The sequence below is a fragment of the Bactrocera neohumeralis genome, chromosome 6, assembly GCF_024586455.1.
Source record: "Bactrocera neohumeralis isolate Rockhampton chromosome 6, APGP_CSIRO_Bneo_wtdbg2-racon-allhic-juicebox.fasta_v2, whole genome shotgun sequence".
Classification (NCBI taxonomy): Eukaryota; Metazoa; Arthropoda; class Insecta; order Diptera; family Tephritidae; genus Bactrocera; species Bactrocera neohumeralis.
Window position 1 is genome coordinate 50,309,576 of NC_065923.1, and position 24,093 is coordinate 50,333,668.

At 36.9% G+C, this 24,093-nt stretch overlaps 1 protein-coding gene across 1 annotated transcript in view; it reads left to right on the top strand.

Moving 5' to 3' along the window:
- The first annotated feature begins 1,350 nt into the window (after positions 1-1,350).
- LOC126763438 (cubilin homolog) overlaps positions 1,351-24,093 on the top strand; it is a 29,942-nt gene continuing 7,199 nt past the window's right edge. The window contains exons 1-16 of the mRNA XM_050480951.1: positions 1,351-1,894; positions 10,003-10,106; positions 10,177-10,558; positions 12,905-13,141; positions 13,497-14,249; positions 14,312-14,635; positions 14,705-14,870; positions 14,980-15,221; positions 15,289-15,665; positions 15,729-15,862; positions 16,263-16,452; positions 17,712-19,227; positions 19,320-19,481; positions 19,546-20,020; positions 21,219-21,370; positions 21,456-23,245. Of these exons, the coding sequence (XP_050336908.1) occupies positions 1,352-1,894; positions 10,003-10,106; positions 10,177-10,558; positions 12,905-13,141; positions 13,497-14,249; positions 14,312-14,635; positions 14,705-14,870; positions 14,980-15,221; positions 15,289-15,665; positions 15,729-15,862; positions 16,263-16,452; positions 17,712-19,227; positions 19,320-19,481; positions 19,546-20,020; positions 21,219-21,370; positions 21,456-23,245 (7,547 nt within the window). The 5' untranslated portion in view covers position 1,351. The remainder of the gene's footprint in view (positions 1,895-10,002; positions 10,107-10,176; positions 10,559-12,904; positions 13,142-13,496; positions 14,250-14,311; positions 14,636-14,704; positions 14,871-14,979; positions 15,222-15,288; positions 15,666-15,728; positions 15,863-16,262; positions 16,453-17,711; positions 19,228-19,319; positions 19,482-19,545; positions 20,021-21,218; positions 21,371-21,455; positions 23,246-24,093) is intronic.

The following is a 24,093-nucleotide window of genomic DNA, read 5'->3' on the forward strand; positions in this document are numbered from 1 at the left end:
TACAATCGAAATTTAGAATCCTTTCCTATGATCAATAGTATACCAATGTACAATACCGAGAAAAACTCCTTTACAGATAAGCCTAATACTATATTTAGTTAACTTCCATATGATCAACTGTATACTCATGATCCATATCATGGCCTTAATGAAACGCCGTTAGTTTGTTTTTAGTACTGATGGAGTTAATAGATAAAATCAGGTCTGATAACTGCCTATCATCATAACAAACTGTCGTCGCACTGACTTTCACTTTTTCATAACAAATCTTTGAATATGTTGACAATTTCGTCTATTTAGAACCAATATTATCAATATTGCCTATTCCGATCCTCTGGATAACTTTAACATGCCAAAGGTGTACTTCCTACTTTGATTCTAAAAATAAAATTTTCAAATCGAACCTCAGGTGCCTGCTAATGGTGCTCACTTGACATTGATGGAGCTCACGTTGCGACTTTAGCACTTAAAAGACTTTTCCATAATGGCGCTTTGCAACAAAAATAGATATTAGAGAACTCAATTGGGTTATCATTGTCAAAAAAGTCTTGCGGTATTTTCGCTAGTTGGCGCTGAAAGCGCGTAGTTCTAGTTTTATTCGTCGCATCGGGTCATGGTAACACCTGTTTGATTGATTGTCGTTTCTTTTAAGTCGTTCGTGAGTTATAGCGTCGCAAACATGGAGCAAAATAAAGAGAAAATACGGGCATATTTTACAGTACTACTACGATAAAGGCAAAAATGCATCTCAAGCCGCCAATAAAATTTGTGCAGTATATGGACCCGATACAGTTTCCATTTCCACCGCACAACGATGGTTTCAACGTTTTCGTTCTGGTGTAGAGGTGGTCGAAGATGCGCCACACTCCGGAAGACCTGTCGTCGAAAATTTCGATAAAATCGCTGAATTGGTCGAAAGAGACCGGCATAGTAGCAGCCGTAGCATCGGTCAAGAGCTGGGCAAGAGTCATCAAAAATTCATTTCAATTTCAATAAAAAAAAATTCAATAAAAATACCGCAAGCTTTTTTGACAACCCATTATAATAGTGCACAATGCGTTTTCACTTACTATTACTTATTACTCCCTATCTAAGCATGTCCATTTATATTAATATTTGATTTCATATCAATTTTAAAATCGGGTGGCTACAAAGAAATAGTAAAGTATATATAATATACAAATACATATAAATTATCAGCACACTTATAGTATATGTAAATAAAAGCGACAAATCAAATAATTTTATAATAACGCCCCTTTTTTGTTTTTTCGTTGCCTGGTATAAATGCAGGCCTCTATCATAAATTCCGTTCAGTACTTTAAACGTTCGGCGTGAGAATCCAGCAAAAATGTGCATTAGAAAGTGTTTCATATCGTTGTTAATAATTGTGAAGATATTTAGTACCGCTAGTGATGAATTCAGTGAACAGCCTCAAATTCATGCCAATGATGGAAAATTGATATTTCGTGCTGCGCCTTATCGAAATATCACACTTCGCGTTAAAGGTGAAGGAGGCATTTTTCTTAACTCAGTGAATATTCTAAATAAAGTGAAAAAGAAAAGGACACAACTCGGGCCGATTCAAAACGAAGATGTGTTAACTGCCGAACGTCTCCGTGCATTACTAGCCACATTCAAATCAGATTTGCAATCGCTGGGCGTACGTTATGCCGTCTTGCAAAATCGGACACGGGGCCGTGGTCTGTCAATTGATATACGCCGTACTTCGGGGCGTTTACAACGGGTTCAAACTCGAATCACGCAAATCGAGAACATTATTCTGAGAAATGAGTGCGAAGATAGGAGTGACAATGGTACGAAATGCAAGAATGGTGGTACCTGTTACGATGGCTACAACAACTTTCACTGTGAATGTCCAAATGGGTGGTCTGTAAGTAGGAGGTTTAAATATTTAAGTATTAAAGATAGCAGTAAAACATTAATAGATTCCTGATGAATAAACATTACTGAATATTTCGTGTGAATTTGAATTAATAATAGAAACACGACGACTACCGAATGCTTACTTATACCAAGCTAATTTTACGACATGACAATTTTCTGGTTTCAGTTAGAAATATAACAGTCTCGTAGCTCCTGAAAAAGTAAGAAAAACAACTGTACTTAGATTATGGAGGAATTCACGGTCGTAAAAAATTACCTGTTAAACTTAAACTTTCATAAGATTGACTGCTTGTGGACACATTGTGGCGGAATGGATTTTATACAATGTATGTGATTTCATTAAAAAATGGTAGAGTGTTACAATATGTCCCAGAGTTGTGTCGATTTTTTTTTTTAAACTGGAATCTATTTCTTTATTGACGTAGACACCGCTTAAGCGGTTATAGCCAAGTTTACAACAGCGCGTCAGTCATTCTTCTCTGCGCTGTTTTGCGCCATTTGATGATTCCAAGCGTAGCCAGGTCTTTCTAACCCTTCTCTTCCTCTGCATCCCAGGACGGGTAATGCGTCGAATACTCTCAGACCTAGAGTGTTTTTATCCATTCGGACGACATGTCTATCTCTTAATTCCCTAAACTATCTTAATGTTGTCGTATATCTCGTACAGCTCTTCGTTCCAATGATTGCGGCATTCGCAAAGGACCATAAATGTTCCGCAGAACCTTTCTCTCAAAAACTCGTAACGCCGACTCATCAGATGTTGTCCTTCTATATGCCTCTGCACCAATAGCAGAACGGCGATGATGTGTGACTTGTAGAATTTGCCTTTTGTTCGTGGAGAGCGGACTTTACTTCTCAGTCCGAAGTAGCACCTGTTGGCAAGAGTTATTCTGCGTTGGATTTCGAGGCTGAGTACTTCAGATAAAACTCAATCTCAATCAGCGGTATATATATATAGTGGTTGCTGTCTGATTTTCAACGCTTTCAAAGTAGAACTAGAGGCGGTTGAGTAGTTCCGACGATTAAAATTTTGCAAAAGGCAGTTGGAACATTTAAAACAGTGGTGCTCACGTGACTCCGTTTGGCTCACAACAACTCCACTTATAATAAATATGGTATTCATTAAGAACCATACGCAAAATGATCAAAAAGTTGGCTTACGTTGGCACCGTCACGAAGTCTGACTCGATAGTGGCTCGCATCCACCCTGCTTAGGCAAGCATTATTTTATTGTTGGTTTAGAAGAAATATGAATAGTTTTAAGTCCAAATATTTTTTGTTATTTTGTTGTAATTTTATTGACGTGGTTGGCTCTGGAGTTAAACTTTCCTTTTCTCAAAATTTTGAAATATTTCCAGGCGTAATTCCATAGGGAGATTTTGGCTTTTAATGATTTTAACCACGTTCTGAAAAGACAACAACACAGATATCAGCACACACGAAAATTTTAGGTACATACATATTATCGTTGTGTCAGGTTGTATCAGTTGGCTGGCTTTTCAGCTATCTTTAGACAAATGAATATGCACCGAAAAGTGGGCGTCATACAGTCACTAAACGATATGTATGGTATACATAAAGAAATATATACATATGAATGATTCCGGGTGCCCGACCGCCAGTGCAAGCGATAACTTGAGACTGTAATTTCTAAGAGGGCATCGAAGTATGAATGAGCACCTGGGTTTACAACTTTTCACAAGTGTGAACCCCTAATTGGTTTAAAGTAAACCATAAAGCACTAAAGCTAAATCGACCAAACCTGCTGAATACAAGTCTTCAGAACTTATTCTCATACTCTCCGCATCTATATAACGGTTACGTTGAAAACTACTAAAAATGCGACAACTCGCTAGATAAATACGTCGGAAGCCTCAACTTTCGTAACCAAGATGATGGAATAAGTATAAAATGAGCAGGACACCGCCTATTATTAGCTAACCCTATATCTAAAGATTATTTCGACATTCTTATGGTACATTGCGAAAATGGCCATAGCTTTATCACAATTTTAAAGTTCATACGATTATTTGAAGGTACAGGGTATATGGTAGATCAAGCAATGTTACCGTTAAAACCTTGCACAAATAGTATCTTTAAAGCATGTCACCTCGCAGTTATCGAATACGTGAACCGCAATGCCTATGGATAATTTTTTAATGAAAATATCGGCTCGGAGATATATATTATTGAAACTCAGAAATAATCTTTCATGATGTACTCATCTTGTAGTACATGTGATCGTTCAATTGAGATTATTTTCAGTATTGCAGGAACCGGGCTTTATTGCTCTTCAGTTTTATCGCGACTAGTTACAATTGTATTATTGTGAAAGGTGGTATATTCGACTTTTGCATGACAACTTTTTCCACTTGTTAAAACCCGTAGCAAGATCTCTTTGTGCCGCCTTGTATCAGCTTGCATGGTGGCGTTTCCACGTACGTAAAGCAAGTCGGTTTGAATATAAAAGTAATAAATTTTTTCAAATTGTTTTCAACTTTTTTTAATTGTACGAGTAAGTAATTGTAATTTACAACTTAAATTGGATAGCTGGATAATAAAAAAAAAATGGATTTGCAATTTGAAAAAATTCACTTTTTAATCCATATGTTAGTAACCGGTACCCACCGCGGTGTATTTGTATGAATAGCTTAAAGAAATTCAATATTTCATTTTAAAATCTCAAATCGTCATTGAAAGAAAGCTAGTTGTGAGTGCATTTAATTAATTTATTTTTTTTTTTTTTGATAAATTTAAAATTCAGCCATAGCCCCATTAGCAACAGGATACCCAGTTACACAGTGAAAAGCATAGGAAATAAATTAAACATAATTTCTATAAATTTTATTAAAAATTTTAAGAAATATTACACTTTTTCTTACTCTCGCAACAATGTTGCTAAGGAGAGTATTATAGTTTTGTTCACATAACGGTTGTTTGTAAGTCCTAAAACTAAAAGAGTCAGATATAGGGTTATATATACCAAAGTGATCAGGGTGACGAGTAGAGTCGAAATCCGGATGTCCGTCCGTCCGTCGTCTGTCCGTGCAAGCTGTAACTTGAGTAAAAACTGAGATATCATGATGAAACTTGGTACACGTATTCCTTGGCTCCATAAGAAGGTTAAGTTCGAAGATGGGCAAAATCGGCCAACTGCCACGCCCACAAAATGGCGAAAACCTATAAAGTGTCACAACTAAGCCATAAATAAAGATATTAAAGTGAAATTTGGCACAAAGGATCGCATTAGAGAGGGGCATATTTGGACGTAATTCTTTTGGAAAAGTGGGCGTGGCCCCGCCCCCTACTAAGTTTTTTGTACATATCTCGGAAACTACTATAGCTACATCAACCAAACTCTATAGAGTCGTTTTCTTCAGGCATTTCCATATACAGTTCTAAAATGGAAGAAATCGGATAATAACCACGCCCACCTTCCATACAAAGGTTATGTTGAAAATCACTAAAAGTGCGTTAACCGACTAACAAAAAACGTCAGAAACACTAAATTTTACGGAAGGAATTGCAGAAGGAAGTTGCACCCAGGTGTTTTTTAAAAATTGAAAATGGGCGTGGCGTCGCCCACTTATGGACCATGTGGTATGTTACATTTTCTTAACACCCTGATGATATGTACAAAATATGGGTGAAATCGGTTCACAACCACGCCTTCCTCCAATATAACGCTATTTTGAATTCTATCTGATGCCTTCTCTGTATAATATATACATTAGGAACCAATGATGATAGCGGAATAAAACTTTACACAAATACGGTATTTGAAAAATATGTAAATGACTGATGATGAAATCTCGATTATCACTTTACCATGCGAGAGTATAAAATGTTCGGTGACACCCCAACTTAGCCCTTCCTTACTTGTTATTATTAAAATTTATCATTTCTGGTTTTTGTTTAGCATCATCACCAACTGATGCATCTGAATGCATTGGCGATAACAGAATGACAGCTTTATTTTTTTTAGGGACGTAGGAACACATCGTAACCTCTTCGTGAAATCCAAAAACTGTCGAATGCCATGCCAACAATGGTATTATTTCACGTTAACAAATATTTAGCAACGGGTAGAGTAGTAAAGAAGTTATCCATGCAGATGTTTTTACCACTACCGCGGTACGGATACGCCAATTCTTTCATTACTCTCTCACCCTAATTTTTTTCTCGAGTGTTTTCTGTTTTACGAGTGTAGATAATCCCTTGCAAAGGATATGCGTTCCCCGCAATACATATCCACCAGATCTTTATACCATACTTAGCTGGTTTCGAATAAGAATTGGAGTGCCACATATCAAAAGTATGATCTGTATTTGAATTATTTGCGCCAGCACAAATCAAGATACCGGAGAATGAATCATTTTCGGGTATCGTAACGGGCTTCCATTGATGCTGAGAGTTTGGATGGTCAGAATTATATTATTGAAAAATAGTTGGGGCTTTCTTGTTAGTGTGACGAACGATTATATCAGCAATTTGTGGGTACCCGGGTACCCGGTTGTTAAAAGACGTCGGTAAATTTGGTTACTAGGGTTAATGAACAACACTTCTCGAATCAGCAAATTGGACTGCAAATTGGTTGGTTCCAAAGTTGTTCGAAATTTATAAAAAAAAAAGTGCGAAATTTATGTTAAGAGACCCAAGCCACAATGTTAAAAGGTAAGCTAAGCTTGCGAGGTAAAATCCGTATTCGTGACGAAACCACCTAAGTCAGGCTAACATGTGTACAAACGACACTGCCAGATTGCCATCTCTTTGAAAAGTTATATTAAAACGGTTTCTGAGCATAAGGAACGAATAAATGGTTGTTAGATTGAAACTTAAACTGATGTCCTTGGAAAACTAATAGAGACAATGCCCGATAGAATTTTCAAACTCATAACATCAAAAATAAATGTAATTAATTATAACCATTGACTATTCACTAGAAAAATATGATTACACTCCTCTTCTTTACAATAACTCATATGGGGTTAAGGGGATATTCTGGCCTAGACGCATAAATTTTAGGCATTTTTTTGAACTATGATAAAAAAAATGAAAAAAAATTTTACTATCCATTTTTTTATATGTTCTTCATTGGCATTTTAATGATATAAAAAAAATTGAAAAAAAAACAAAATTCGTCGAGATACGAGCCGGTGGAGTGGGGGCTTCAAAAAAAAAAACGGTGCGTCCTGGTTCACGTGATTTCAACCCTTGTAGAGATCTAAAACACAAAAAAAAAAGAAGATTATTCATTAGTAAGTATGTCGTTATCGGGTTGACTATTTCCAAACACAAAAAAAAAAAAAATAGCAAAATGGCGTCGACTTGAAAAAAAAAAATTTTTCGACCCGATTTTTTCGACCTTTTCGAATTTTTTAAAAATACTTCAAATCAAAATTTTTGGGTATCCAAGGCAGACACGATAGAGCATTGTATAAAGAAGTTATATACCAAATTTCAAAGGAATCGGTGCAGTAGAACTTGAGATATCATGTCAACCACCTCAAAAAAAGTAGTTTCGAGAAAAACGCATTTAGGAGACAATTCTAGGCTGTATCCCCGAAAATAAGTCGAATTTTGAAAAATCCTTCCAAGGTCATATTTTTGAAAGTCTAAACTTTCAAAATATGCAAAAAAAATCGATTTTTTTCAAAATCCTAGGCCAGAATATCCCTTTAATGAAATGTCTGAGAATTTTGAGGTTATTTTTCGAAATACCTTATTTTGAGAACAAATTATTAATGAAAATTAAGAAGTATTGACCCGATTCAATCCGTTTTTGACATTCCGGCATACTATTGTTAGGAAAGGATTCGCTCCTAATGTGATTTCAATTAAAAATGACGCCGGACCTCATTTTGACACCGTTGCTTTAAAGCTTTAACACACTTTAGTAGTTTTTACGAAAACCGTTATCTGGGAATTAAATACATACATTACATTTATTAGGTGGGGTCACGACCACTTTTTTAAGATTTTCAAATCACAACTGCTCTTCCTTAATGTGATTCGTTGTGCGAAATTTGAGTTCTGTATCTTAACTTGCGGATTATTTATGGCATTTTATATGTTTTCGATTAATGATGCTTTGTGAGCGTGACAGTGGGCTGATTACGGCCACCTACGAACCCGTCTAAATAACATGCGAACCAAGTTTCATCACGATATCTTAATTTTTACTCAGGTTACAGTTGGGTTAAACCACTTCAAGTGGTCCATCTCCGATTTTGAAAATTAGCAATTCATTAGGAAGGGGACCAGACGCATACCCCGTGATATAAATATTTCGTTAAAATTATTATTTTTTGTCAAAGTTATTGAAGGATGAAATTTAGAGGACGATAAAATTGTAAAATTATTTTCTCATAAACTAGTGGAGATAAATCGATGAAGTTTTGTGAAGTCAAAGAAAAATGTTCGTGCTATATTATAAATATTTTTTCATGAACCATTTGTTTAAATAATAATATTTTACATAATTTTTTGTTAAACAATTGAAATTTTTTAAGTGTTGTTCACGCTAAAAAAACAGACAAGTATGTGACATAACGCCGAAAATATTCACCTTTAATAAACTGCAAAAAAATTTTTGTTCATTCATATCATTCCAAAGATATTGAATTTTTGTCCCCCTAACGCTCTTAAACGTATGGAGTATCGATTGTGGCGCAGTGCGCTCGTAAACTCTCGACATCTGTGCCGCAAGAACGCATATTGCGTAACGATCGATGTGCCATTTATATTACAGGCTATGCGTTTGGTCCCCTTCATAATGAACTGCTAATTTTCAAAATCGGAGATTTTTCGAAATTTTCATGGACCACTTGACGTGGTTTGACCCAGTTTGCAGACAGAGATACGGATGAACGGACATTAGGATTTTAACTCGTCTCTCATTCATCCTAATCATTTATATATATATATATATATGTATATAACACTATATCTATCTCGATTACTTTTAAGTAATACAAACAACCGATGTGAAAAAAATACTCAGTAGTATTAACCAAGGACCTCCTCCGAATGTGCAGCTTTTTGACAGATTGATAACAACAGAAATTTTGGAACACATTCCGACAATAAAGTCCCCGAAAATTGTAAATAAAAAGAAAATATTGAATTATTCATCAATAATCAAAGTAATACCCACCAGATGTAATACACTTATACCAACGATTTCTCGGGTCTTCGGAGCACTTTTCAATTGCATTCAGCACCTTCAGCGAATTTTGTTTTATCTCTTCGATCGAATAAAAACGGGTTCCACGGAGCAACAATTTCAGATTGGGGAACAAGAAATAAAGAACACAGAGCCAAATCTGGTGACTACGTTCGTTGTTTAATGGTAATCATTGAGTTTTTGGGTTTAAATTCGGTCACTATCGTACTCTTTTTGAAAAAAAATCAGCTTTATCGGGACGAGTCGAGCAAGAAAGCGTTTCATACCCAAAATATCAACCAAAATCATTCGAACGGACTCGGGAGAGATGTCGATCTCTCTTGCCATCTCCATAACACTTACCTGACGATTTTCAAGCACTATACTTTCACTTTTTTTAAATTTTCATTAGTTGAAGAGGGCGAAAGTCGTTCATTACGTCCAGGCATGGCTTCAACGATCTCTCGACCGTCTTGGAAGACTTGGTACCACTCGTAACCTTGTGTTTTTAATAAAACTGAATCATCGTAAGCCTTTTCCAACATTCGCAATGACTCCGCACACAAAATTTGTTTAAAAATACAAAATTTTGGACAAATTCTTTGTTCGATATTTTTAGCCATTACAAAAATACCAACGCACTACTGAGGTGTACCGACTTAAGCAGCTGCTATAAACAAACTGATTAATAGATTGTGCCCATTTTTGGAAAAGTAATTAAAGATCCTTTACCCGGGCTATTTAATTACAATTTCCGGGTGCTTTTTTCTCACAAAGTATATAAGCCAAATGGACTATAAATACGGTTTTATGCTATTTTTATTTATGTGTATAAAATGAAAAATGTGTACTTTTTATGAATAACAAAAATGTATATAATATTTAATTCCAAACATACATGTACATATGTATATTTTCTTTTTATTAAGGGAAAAACGTGCGAAGAAGATGTGGACGAGTGTTATTTATTTGCGGGTACCGATTTGGGCTGCCAAAATAACGGAGACTGTATTAATACTTTAGGAAGTTTTAGGTAATATGTCAAGTTAAAATGAAATGTATAATAAAATATTGTAATTTTTTTTTAAATATTCAAATTTAAGTTGCTCTTGTCGTAACGGATTTTATGGCTCGCATTGCCGGATACGTAAAGCCGTTTGCGAGGAATCTGGCAATGAAGAACTATGTGGTCATGGAACATGCGTTTATGCGAATAACGATGCTGGTTACTCATGCATCTGTGATCAGGGCTGGACTAAGAATAAAGTAGTGCCGGAGGCTGCCTGTAATATAGACATAAACGAGTGTGAAGAAGCAACAAATCCCTGCCATAGTGAATGCATCAATTTACCGGGTAGCTTCAAATGTGCTCCGTGTCCCATTGGCTATACTGGGAATGGTCTTTTTTGCTCTGATATTAATGAATGTTCTACTGATAACGGCGGATGCAGCATTCGACCGAAAGTGTCGTGTATTAATACAGAGGTAATTTTACTCCGATATACATACATAAGTATTTTTAATTTAACTAAGTAAAAAACGTCAACCCATTGGAAAAAGTGAACGGCCGACTTCACCCAAACCATATTATTTTTAGGAAAACATATTCCAATAATATCATTGAGCTATTACATATGTACTTGTATGTATATTAACATATATTAACGGCTTAAAGCATAGCGTCTTCCAATAGGAATAACCTGATTTCGACAACTCGTGGCGGCCATGTTTGTTTACGAATTTGTGTCAAATTCTGCCAGTGTGTTCAGTTTGTTCTGTCACGTTTGGCCCTCTTCGGCGTCATAATGCTTCTCCTAAGCACGCTATTCAAATTGCGAAAATCGAAACAAATTATAATCTGCATGTTAGTGAGCCACCTTCCCGTTAAATAAAAACCGGTAATGACGGAAATATCGCTACTGTTTAGACCAGTGCTGAGCCCAATCCGAATCAACCGGTTCAACGTCGTTCTGCCTGTACAGTTGGGTCTCGCTCGTATAAGAAGCCGTTAGATCGTTTGAAGTGCTTTGCCTATTGGCTGCTGGAAATGATGGAAGCCGACGATAATTTTCATCGAAAAATCATTAACAGTCAAGTGGTCGTCAAGATCATACGATTTAACGCTTATATATTATTTTCTCTGAGCTTGTATTAAATCGAGGGCTTACGCCAATCAACCGGCAACGCGCAAAAAGCTCAAAGAAAACGTTTAGCACACTGTAACTGAAACTCCAGCGCAAATGATACACCGAGTCATCGAAAATTTGCGTAAACGTGTGCAGACATGCCATCGGATACATGGAGGCCATTCGGACGACATTTTGTTTAACTTATAAATGGCGTAAAATTATCTGCAAAACACAAAAAAGAAGAGAAACCATTTTGACCAAGTTTGAGTGTTTATTTCGTTTTAACAACACGCCGTTCTTATTGATACACCCTTTACAGGGTCCGGCACTCGAAGTGTAACCAACTTCAGACTGTTTGTCGCACTAGAATCAGCTGTTTATAAATTTGCTCAATGACAAATCGGAGTATTGTTCACAAGTGTACAAAAGCGTTTTGCCAAAAGTGAACGCAAAAAAAAGTGATCAGCGATGGAATTCAAACGTAATGGTGTGATTGCTTTATGTTTAGCTGGAAAATCACAGCTAGCAATTGTTCGTGAGCTCAAACACCTTAATGTGAATAAAGTTTTTGTTAACCGCACCATCACTCGTTACAGTGATACTGGTAGCATCGGAAAACGCCATGGAGGTGGTCATCAAAAGACTGCAACGTCACGTGAGATGGTTCGGAAAGTGAAGTAGCGACTTGAGCAAAATCCGCGACGAAGTGCCAATCAAATGGCTAAAGAACTGAAAATATCCGATCGCAGCATCCGACACATATTGAAAAATGAGCTCAAGGTCACGCCTTACAAGTTCCATAAGGCCCACGATCTCACATCGAAGTAGCAACAAGTAAGACTTGAGAGAGCGAAGTTGTTTTGCTTGGCAGAAAGCGGTCAAATTCCGAACATTGTGTTTTCTGACGAAACATTTTTTCCAATTGAGCAATTCGTAAACTCTCAAAACGATAGGGTTTACTTGACCGACCGTTCATATGAGAATCTAAGCCATCGGTTAGCCACCAGGAGGCAGCACCCGCCACAAATAATGGTTTGGGCCGCTGTCACCGCAGATGGGCGCTCTCCAATTGTTTTCATCGAGCCTGGCGTCAAAGTAAATGCAACGTATTAGGCTGCGTGGGCAAACAAACATTTCGGTCGCAAACCATGGACGTTTCAACAAGACTCAGCACCGTCTCACAAAGCGCGAGTGAACCAAGAATGGCTGAAAAACAACGTTCCGAACTTCATTACGACCACCCAATGGCTCTCGAATTCTCCAGATGCGAATCCAATGGATTATTCTCTCTGGCCATTTTGGAGAGCAAGGTCCGAAGTAAAAAATACACCAGTCTCGAGATGCTGAAGAAAGCCATTGTCCGTGAGTGGACCAAAATACCGGCAAGTGAGATCGGGCAGCTTGCGATTCGTTTTTTGACCGTCTCAAGGCCATAGTTAAGGCAAAAGGTGGTCATATCGAGCAAAAGAGAATTGGTCCTGAATTTATAGTTATTTTCACACATTTTGTACTTTGAAATAAATGAAAATAATTTTCCAAACCGAATTTATGGCTTTTTTAATTGGTTACACTTCGAGTACTGACCCTGCACTATAATAAAAGCAAATTTCATTACATTGTGTCTATCAAGCAATAAATTACACATATTGGTTTGATAACCCGAAATAGTTGTTGATGTTAATTTTCTTTACAATTTTAATAGGGATCTTATCACTGCGGCGAGTGTCCAGTGGGTTGGAAAGGTGATGGAAAAATATGTGAAAACACTGCTCCAGAAAGTTGTGATTCCAAAAACATATGCTTTACCGGCGCTAAGTGTGAATATATTTCAAATACAGTCGTCTGCACCTGCCCACCGGGCATGTACGGGCATGGCTTTGGTTCTGCTGGCTGCAGTTTACAGTTATTAACCGATCCTTGTACGAATCATTCATGTCAGGTTTGTATAAAATCTCATGTCATAAACTTATAATCGAGACTCAAGCGCTTAGCAAGACGTTCTTGGCCAGATTTTCAGTGAATTGAATTTTAAGAAATTATTGCTTATAGTCTTAAAAGAACACCATCGAAAACCCCGCACAATTTTAAACTTTAACTTTTTTTCTTCTATCGATTTCAATTTGTATTCACTCAGCATATCCTTAATTACAAAAATTTACAAAATTATTTTTGGAATCAAACAGTTCTCGCGAAACCCAAGTGAACTTTAACTTAATTTTTTTTTGTTTTTTTTTCGCCTTAGTCTCGATTATATTCTGACAAATTTAACAACAAAGAACTTTTATTTTGAGTAGAATAATGCAACTTGTGAAGTGGTGGGAAGCGGTACACGATGCTTTTGTGAACCCGGCTTTATGGGTCCCACATGCGATAAGCCCGATGCATGTCAATCTAGTCCGTGTCAAAACGGTGGCACCTGTGCTCTTCTGCTAAATAATAAATACCGTTGCTCCTGCCCGCGTGGAACCACCGGTCCAAACTGCGAAATAGTTAGAAGTTTTTGTGGATCCATAATACAACAAAGTACGGGCATGTTATCTTACCCTCCGAATGGTGGGGAATACCTGTCAAATGAACGATGTGCCTGGATAATACGCACCAATATTTCTCAAATATTAAATGTCACCTTTAGTAGATTTGATGTGGAACCAGCTACGGATTGCAACAAAGATTGGCTACAATTACACGATGGCCGGTCCTTAGCTTCAAGACTGATTGGGCGCTTTTGTGGAAACTCTTTACCTCTGGGCGGCAATATAAAAACTTCGCAACGTGCGCTGTTTTTCTGGTTTCGTTCTGATAATGAAACGACTGCCGCCGGTTTCAATTTAACTTGGAATTCAATAGATTATATTTGTGGAGGAGTGATCAATGTCAAAGAAGAAAGTGGAATAATACGATCGCCGGGTTATCCAGGAAATACGCCGCCTAATCGAGAGTGCGAATGGAAATTGAGTGCGCCATATGGCTATCGATTCCTTTTACGATTTTTCGAAATTAATTTGGGTAGTACCAGAGATAATAACTGCACCAGAGATAAAGTGCTTGTAAGTATGTACCACTTCTGGTCACTTTAATAGATGTAATTGATAAGGTTATTTTTCTGTAGATATACGATTCGGACTTATTATTAAGATCAATATGTGAACCAGCTCTGATAGAACCATTGCACTCTTCTTCCAACGTCATCCAACTACAATTTCATACGGATGCCCTCGGTACAGATAGCTCATTTCAGTTGCACTACGAAGTTGTCCCGACTGCACCCAACTGTGGCGGCATATTTACGGAGCCCGCAGGCGTCATTGCCGGCTACATTAACGGCCGCATTTGTTCGTATTTAATACAACAACCAATTGGCACAAAAATTCAGCTAGATTTTACAAATATCAATCTCGTCAAATCCGAAGGTTGTTACATACAAAAAATAGAAGTAAGTATAAACTTTTGAAAAAGAAGGCAAAATATAATTAACAATCGTGAATACTTGCTTCATTGACAGATCTTCGATGGGAATACAGATGAAGCCAATCTTCTCAAAAGCCTTTGCGGCAATCAGGAAGGTATTGAGCCACTAACATCCAGCGGCAACATGATGCTAATACGTTATGAATACCTTTTGCCATCATTCAGTCTACCAAAGAGCTTCGAAGTGCAATATAAAAGGGGTACGAACAAATATATAACCTCATAACTGCTTTGACTATAAATATATGTATATAGTATGCGGAAATATCTAAAGAGGGCATATATGAATTAATAATTTATTTGTTTAAGTTTGCAATGAGGAATTTACATTCGCTGACGGAGGCTTTCTCACAACACCCAACTATCCAAAGTCGTATTATGAGCACATGGAATGCTCTTTTATCATACGAGGGCCAGTAAACACCGTTGTACACATTAATTTTACGGACTTTTCGATAAGTAAAGATAATGCACATCAGGAGTTAAACGACACTTCCCTATCCTTGCTGAGCAATACTACAACTTTCAGTGCTGACGAAACGTTTGTTGATGTAAATAAGACTAGCATAGTTCGTCTCAAAAACCATTCCATAATACAAATGTATATTTTTTGAACAGGTTTATTTGTCGAATAACAATAAACGTCGCTATTATGAAGGAACATTTCTCCATCTGGTATCGGAGAAGAATGTTTTGCGCATAGTTTTTCATGGCGGCAGCAATCAACAAAAGGGGAGAGGCATACGCATTGAATATTATTTTGAAAAAATTAATTGCGGCGGCATTTTAACAGAAGACAGTGGCCGAATCCAACATTTGTCAATGGCCCATCCGGCGGCACAGGACTGCGAATGGGTGATCGAAGTGCCACAAGGAAAACACATTCAACTGAATGTACATTTTCAACATTGGAATATATTCAAATGCGATGCAGGCGATACAGATGTTGAAATTTATGCCAACGATACCTCCACCGAAGGTCAACTTTTGATGAGGTAAATTTGTGGTATTCTATGATTAAAAATTTAAACCGAAGTACAAATATGTGCATATTTTAGTTTTTGCCAGCAATCAAAAACTTTCAATGAATCATTCCTTGCGAAGACTATTACTGTAATCCTACATATGAGTCGCAAGATACGTTCTCTTGTCAATCTTGTGGTCGATTTTAAATCAATTGATAACAGTGCAGGTAAGCAGCGATAATTAAATGAGAAAAAATAAAAAAAAATAGATTTGTGTTATACTATATATGTATAAGAAAGCATTATACATATTGGAGTCGAGCAAAACCAACCCTATCGAATTCATGGGTTAAAAGGGACCCATATGCGAGAGAAAATATTCCTGCCAGCAAAACTGTTTGGCTTAATTTTACAAGGAGTCAGTAATGCTTCGTAATGTAAGAAAATGTATTTTAAAATGTTTTTTTTTTTTAATTATAGAACGGAACATAAATACTACATCTTATAAATATAAATATTGTTGTTGAAATTCAAAACGCACTATCAATATATATATGTATATATATATATATATACATATATGTATATATATATAAATTTAATTAAACTTTTTAAAATATATTTTAGCTTGTGGCGGGAATTTCACAGCGAGATACGGAGTTCTCAAAACACCATCCTGGCCGAGTAATTACGATGATTCAATGGATTGTACATGGGTCATTAGTGCTCCATTAGGTCACAAAATAGAACTTGTCGTACAAAATTTCAGCGTAGAAACAACATCAGAAATTTGTAATGATGATTATTTAGAGATAAGGTAATTATGTATATAAGTATATCATAATTACATACTCATATAATATACGGAAGAAAGAGTTTCGCTTCTTAATCAGTAATGATGCTGTATTTCGGAACACGAATGGCGATATCTGAATACTATTTGGTTTCCTGATTTTTTTAAAATATTAAAAACAAAAATTTTGACACGATGCTGGTAGGAACAATAAAAGGATCATATGATGATCCTTTCCGAAGTTCCCTACTTTTCAAAAGAAAAAATACAGAAACTGAAAATTTAATGGAAAATGTTTATTATGATTAGAAAGAACATTCTGTGGCATTTATTTTTTTGAAAATTAACTCTTTCAAATGTTGACCGTGGCTATATCTCAGATGGTTCATCCGTTGAGTCCAATTTTCGATTTTTCGTTCGAGCATTTCGACTGATAACTGGCGAATAACACGTGTTATATTTTGCTCCAAGGCCTGACGCGAAGCGAATTTATCCCCATTGACTTTAGACTTTACATACTCCTACAGCAAAAAGTCTACCAGTATAATCCTGGTGCCCAATCGACCGGTACATAACATTGACGGTTACTTACTCACTGGCATTATTTTTGAAGGAATGTGGACCAACGGCTCACAAACCACACTAAACCGTTGTTTTTCTGGATGAGATGGTAGCTCTTAAACCTTTTCAGGCTGCTCTTCGTTCCAAATGCGGAAATTTTGCTCATCGCTGTAGGAAATTTGGCTCGAAAACGTCGAATCTTCTTGGAACTTTTCAAGAGCCCATAGAGCGAAGCTGTATCTCTTGAGAAGGTCAATCGGTTTCAGTTCTTGGAATGCCAAGGCATTCCATATGTCAGTCCGAGTTGCCGCGAACGGCGCCGAATCAACTCTCCACGGTCTTTGTGTACACTCTCAGCTACGGCTGCTATATTTTTTACTAAGTGTTGAACGTAGTCTATTCGGTCGAATGTTATCCAATAATGAATGTTGGGTCTCAAGCTGGTTGATGGTTTTGCGAATAGTACGCTCAGTAAGCCAATTACATTGACCATAAGTTGACCATAAGAGATAATCTTCAAAAAATAAATGCCAAAGGATCTTCCTTCGAATTATAATACACAATTCTCTTCAAAATTAAAGTTTCTATGCTTTTTCTTCAAAAATGTGGCAAACCTCGAAATGGATCACCCTTTATCTAGTAGGTATTTAGTCTTTACTTACTGATAAATACTGCAGATTAATTGTTTAATATTAATGCTAATTTGCTCTCTTTTTATGCAGAAATGGTAAAAGCTCAACATCCCCTTTGATTGGCAAATTCTGCGGAAGTACAATTCCCGCACGTTTACCATCCTTTACAAATTACCTTTATCTTCATTTCGTTTCCGACTCATATATATCCGATAAGGGCTTCTTTATTACATGGCAGCAAACCGAAACCGGTTGTGGTGGTAAACTAAATTCGTACACGGGCTCCATACATTCTCCTCATAATTCGGATGTAAATGCTGGAACCGTGTCTTGTGACTGGCTAATAACTGTAGCTAGAGGATCAACAATAACAGCACATGTCACAGTTGTCGAAGATGACTCGGATTTATGCAGCCAAAATCTTCTAGCTGTATACGACGGACGAACTGTAAACAGTCCGCAATTAAAATTCAACTGTACGAACATTGGTAGCGCTGTTCAGTTAACAACTACTTCAAATCAGGCTTTAATAATTTACAACTTCGATAAGAGTGATGTTGAGAATGGCTTGCAGTTCTTCATCGATTACGAGACTAACTGTAATGCTAAACTGGATAACTTACAAGGCGTAATCGAATCACCGAACTTTCCTGACAACTATCCGCCAAACTTAAATTGTTTTTGGGATGTACACGGCGGTCAAAACAATAAATTTCAATTGATATTTTCGCATTTAAACGTTGAAATGCGAGATGAAAGTTGCGATTTCGACTTTGTGGATGTTATTGATTTGCGCAACGAAGACATACTATCCAAGCAACATTTGTGTTCGACTCCTCATAGATCCATCACAACTGAAGGAAATCGGTTCCAAGTCAAATTTGTTACCGATTATTCTGAGCATGCGATAGGTTTTAGGCTGGAGTACAAACGGATCGGTTGTGGCGATAAATTGTCGGCGAATTATGGTAGCATACAGTCACCTAATGCTCCGTATAGCATCGATATGAACTGTGACTGGTATATTGAAGTTCAAGCAGGAAGAAAAATTATCCTTAACTTCCATGAAATACATATTGAAACTGAACGAGGTGACTGCATTGAAGATGGTATTATTGTTTCAGATGAAAAGAATTCCACCACTAACCTTTTAAAGGAGTGTCGTATAGATCAAGTTCCCGTTACAATAACATCACCGGCAAATCGCCTGTACATTCATTTTTTTACAAGTAATACAAGGTCGAGGAAGTATATTTCCGCCACATATAACACTCGAGATGCCTCATGTGGTGGAACCTTCCGCGGTAATAGCGGGCAAATCAAATACCCGACCAATTCGGATGTCTCTGGTATAAATACAGAATGTGTATGGCAAATCGTAGTAGATAACAGTTATGGAATAAATCTTGTTTTTGATACATTTAATATCAGTTGTAGCGGTACATTTTTAAGTGTCTGGAAGCCACTTGATAGTAGAGATCAACTTATACAAAAAACTTGTGGAAGCATATTACCCGAGAGCAGATGGATACAAAGTAATCGTCTGAAAGTGGTTTACAAAGCGAGTGCAGATGGTTGGGGCATATTTTCCTTCAAATTCAAGCGGGTAAGTCAAAGTCATTAATTTAAGCATAATCCAAAATTATTTATGCTTAATGAGCTTAGTAAAAATTCTCCTCCTCTAATTACTTCTACCAGGCATGTGGAGGCTATTTGAATGATACTTCTGGTTACATAAAGGCGCGTTGGGATGAAAATTGTGAATGGAAAATTGAATCCGAAAACTCAAAGATTTTTCTCAATATCCTCCATTTAGAATGTGATTGTTCGAAGCAAACCAATTGTACAAACGGCTTGAAAGTAGGTGCTTTGAGCATATTGCGTGAAAACTTAATAAATTTTTTTCTTATTTCTTTTAACGCAGTTAATAGATGGAAATGATGAAAGCAAATTAAATGAATTTTGCGATAATCATCAGTCCAATATCGTACTATCAACAAGTGCTTTGTATATTTATGCCACAAAAATTGAATTTAACGCGAAATATAGTATAGTACAAAGTTCATGTGGCGGCACCCTTACATCGATTCGAGGCATATTGACTTCACCGTACTATCCTCAGTCCTATCCATCAAATGTCGAATGCGTTTGGGAAATTAAAGCGTCCTCAGGGAACTACCTTGAGCTGGATATTAATGAAATGGATATTGTAGAATCCGAAAACTGTAACCAAGACTTCTTGGAAATACGACAGAAAAACGAGCTTGGCAATATTGTCAAATTATATTGCTCTAATGAAACCGTGGCGGAGAAACTCATAATATTTGAGAGAGCATGGATCAAATTTCGCAGTTCAGAAGGAAACACGGCGAGGGGCTTTAAGTTACAGTGGAATTATGGTGAGTGCATTTTTGGGTCACATTCCAACAAATCTTAATTAGGGTGGGTCAAAAAAGCTAACGTTTTTTTCGCTTGGAGATTATTTAGTAGAGCATTCAATTTCATGAAATCTATGAGACAAAATATTTCTTCAAGTAGTTCGAAGTGAAATACAAATTTTTCTACCTGATAATAAAAAAAATAGCAACCGTTAGGTAGGGGACCTTCCCGTTACAATTAAGAGCTCATACTCAGAGAGCCTTTTAGATCATAGAGATGTTTAACAACCAATTTTAGAGAGTGCCAAGCGTAAAACATATAGCTTGTTTTTGAATTAGGGGACTGAAACTGCAGGGATTGCGGACATAACGGCGTCCTAAACTAGCTAAACCTAAAAATGTCTGACTAGGTTAGATTTCAATAGCCACTGTCGGGTTTACCTCTAAATAAGAGTGGAGTAGAAGTTTAGCAGGCGAAGAGGATATTACATCTATCCATACCGGCGGGTTGAAAATGGACTGCGGAGTAGGGACCTTGACTGTAATGAACTTGACATCTCATTTTCCGTCTACCAAACTCTATAAGCATCTTCCAAGCAGAAAGCCCGTGGTGTTCTATTGATAATTTTCGGCAACGAAAAGCAGACGAGTTAGCAAAGCTCGGAGCCTCTTTAGACGAATACGACTAAGGACTTATTAAATAGGTCCCGGAATATGGAAAGTATATTAGCTTATAGCCCCTTTATCGGTGCACGGAATTTTTGGAAATCATGCACTAAAAACGGGTCTGCCTTATAATAATATTCGCTGCAGCTGCAAGCTAAAACGCAATACCTAAATTGTCTTTCGGTTCTGTGTCAATACCCAGCTCCATCACATACACGACACAGAACACTTGGAATCCATCAGACACCTTGAACACCTGCCTGCAAAATAGTATATTGGATGTACACAATCTTAATTGAGGGCACCAAATGATACCTATAGCAAGATTATAAACGTCTTACGAAAACCTCAAAAAAATGGCGAACCCAGCGCGAATTGAGCCCAATTGAGCTACATTGCTACCCACCCAACTATAGTTGTAGACTAAAACTCGAGTTATCTATATAAAAAAATTTATAAAATTTCATACGGAAGTATTATTCAATTCGCAGCAATTAACATTATTTTAATGAATCTAACATCTTCTGTTTTTATTTTGTATTTTTTTTTTCAGCTCACAACAATGAACTAAACAGCAGCGTGGGTTCAATAGAGGCGCCTCCGCTAAGTTCCATTCGTAATCAGGAACCATACTCTTGGAGAATTTTAATGCCTAGAGGAAGATTTATTTCTATTGACTTCAAAGAGTATAATCGGGGTTTGAGGGTAAGAAAACAAATACACATAGAAAATTCAACTAAAATCCATTTATTCGTTTATTTTATTTATATTTTACATACTTTTGTACTAGCTATATGATGGTTTCGATGACTCGGCCTTAGAGATACCGATACCAATTTCTCCCTGGCAATACACATCTAGCAGCAATGTTTTATATTTAGTAAGTAATAATGAGGCGTTGGAAGCATTTAAAATCGATTGGAAAAATGTGAACAACACTGTCACACAATCCAACCTAACTACAAACGAATGCAACCAGACATATATTCTAAGTTATATGAATCGCTTGAATATATCTTCACCTGGCTATCCCAAAGATTATGCTAACGATTTGAACTGCGAATGGGTAATAAAACCAGAAGATCCTACGGAGCATGTTGTTTTAAGCATATATGACGTTAAACTAGAGCAGTACGCGCAATCAGATTACTTACGGGTCTTTTCATCCTCAAATTTAAGAAGCTGGCATCAAGAACTAAACATTTTTGATAGCAGAAACAAGTCAAGTCTCAAGCCAATTGAAGTTGTACATGGAACTCCATATTTAAAAGTGGTATTTCATTCAGATTATAGCTTTAGTAATACTGGTTTCACATCTATAGCAAGGACTGCCTGCGGATCCAACATGACCGCTTTAACAGGGCAAATACTGAACAGAAGGGAGTTACGCTCCTGGAGTTCAAATGCGCTTTGCACATGGCACATTGAAGCGCAAGTTGGAAAGCGGATCGTCTTGAACTTCAGTTTTGGGAACCGTGTAGTATCGAAAACGCAGGCATGCCGACAGTACGCAGTTGTGTACGACGGTTTCGATGATAACGCACCTATATTACCACCAGGACGCATATGCAATCAAGATGGTCGAAACGTTAAAAATTTGGGGTCTTCCACTAACCGATTAACAATAAAATATAACCTAAATTGGACTAATATATTTGAGATGGATCTTGACTTCAATCTAACTTATCAACAAGTCGGAGGTTGTGAAATGGAAATACAACTATCTCATTACCTGCCTTCAGTCAATATAAGCTCACCTAACTATCCCAATGTACCGAACCCACATACCGAATGCAATTGGCTTATAGTCGGTCCCATTGGCGAAACATTGCAAGCAGAATTCATAAGCCGATTTAGCCTTAATACTCGGTATTGTGACAAGGAATTTGTTGAGTTTTTCGATGGCTCCACTGAGTTATCACGCAGTTTTGGGCGCTTTTGTACAAAACCACAACCGATACGCTCCACAGGAAACATTCTCCGTTTGCATTACTTAACGGATATAAATGAACCACGAAACGGCTTTCTACTCAATGTTTCTATAGCGAATTGTGGAGGCATTTATACAAATATTCAAGGAGAAATCTCGTCGAAAGATTACCCTGCACCTGGTGCTTATCCAAAACCCGACATTTGTGAATATACAATAAAAATGCCACATCCATCAAGGATACGTTTAAATTTCAATGATCTTGATTTACCATTCAATGCCAACAATTTGAACCGTTCCGATCGCATAGAAATTGTCACGTTGAGCGAGAATCCCGAAACGATCGCTGTTCTATACGGAAACGCTACGCTCATGCCAATCTTAGAAACCGATTACAATGTCATAACGTTGCGGTTTATAACATTCCCTGGCAGTCATTTACATAGGGGATTTAGATTAAAATTTCAGCGGTTATATGGTGGTTGCTACCGCGACGTTGACAACGAGTCAGGTGTTTTAACATACAAAACTCTGGAGCGATCGCGTTTATATACATCTTGCAGATGGAAGATTAGAGTTCCGAAGGGGCAACGAGTATCCTTTCAATTTGAGGAATTCGAAATGCAAAGTGTGGCCAATAATACAGAAAGGTAAATCGCATTAACATTTTCGTACAATTTTTTTTGGTGTAATTTGGCTTGGCTGCAAATCTTTATGACCATACCAAATTTAAACACCACATTGATTAGTCCAACGCTATCTTAAAAAGCCGAATATCTCGAGAAGTATTAATGATAGCGATTTTGACCTCGGATCTTTTTTATAGCAAATACAATTTCCTACAAATTTGTCATTAAAATTTTTTCTATAGCTTTTGTCATTTACGAGATATGTACAAAAAAATGCGAATTTCATGGGAAAATCAGAGCCCCGTACTACCTCGCCGGTGTGAGTTACGACTTTATAGCACTGGGCACTTTTGTAGAGTGAAAATTCTGAGAAATATGCGTCTAAAGTCAAAGCCACGCCATAAAATACCTCTGATCTCTGCAGGAATTTAAAGATAAAAACCCACGATTATAATGTATTTTCTATGGAAAATTTTTACAGGCCTTGGTCCAATTCTTACTGTTAATACTAAGGGCTAAAATTTTCAGGGAATTTTTTTATGGTATTTCCAAGGAAATTTCGTGACGGGACTGAAAAAAATTAATAGTTCAAAAAAAGAAAAACACCGTGATATACATACATATATATATATATGTATATATATATTTCCAGTTGCTACTCATCTTTATAAAATTGAGGGAAAACATGTTCTCGAGCATATAACCAAATAGATATTTCTGATTTTCCAGTTAATTTTCGGCCGTATAAATTAGTAAAATGATTTTAACGTAAATATTTCGGACATTGAACAAACGTAGTAAACATAGTAGGCAACGAAGTATATAGATTAAGTTAAAATGTTCGGTTACGTCCGATCTTACCCTTTCAT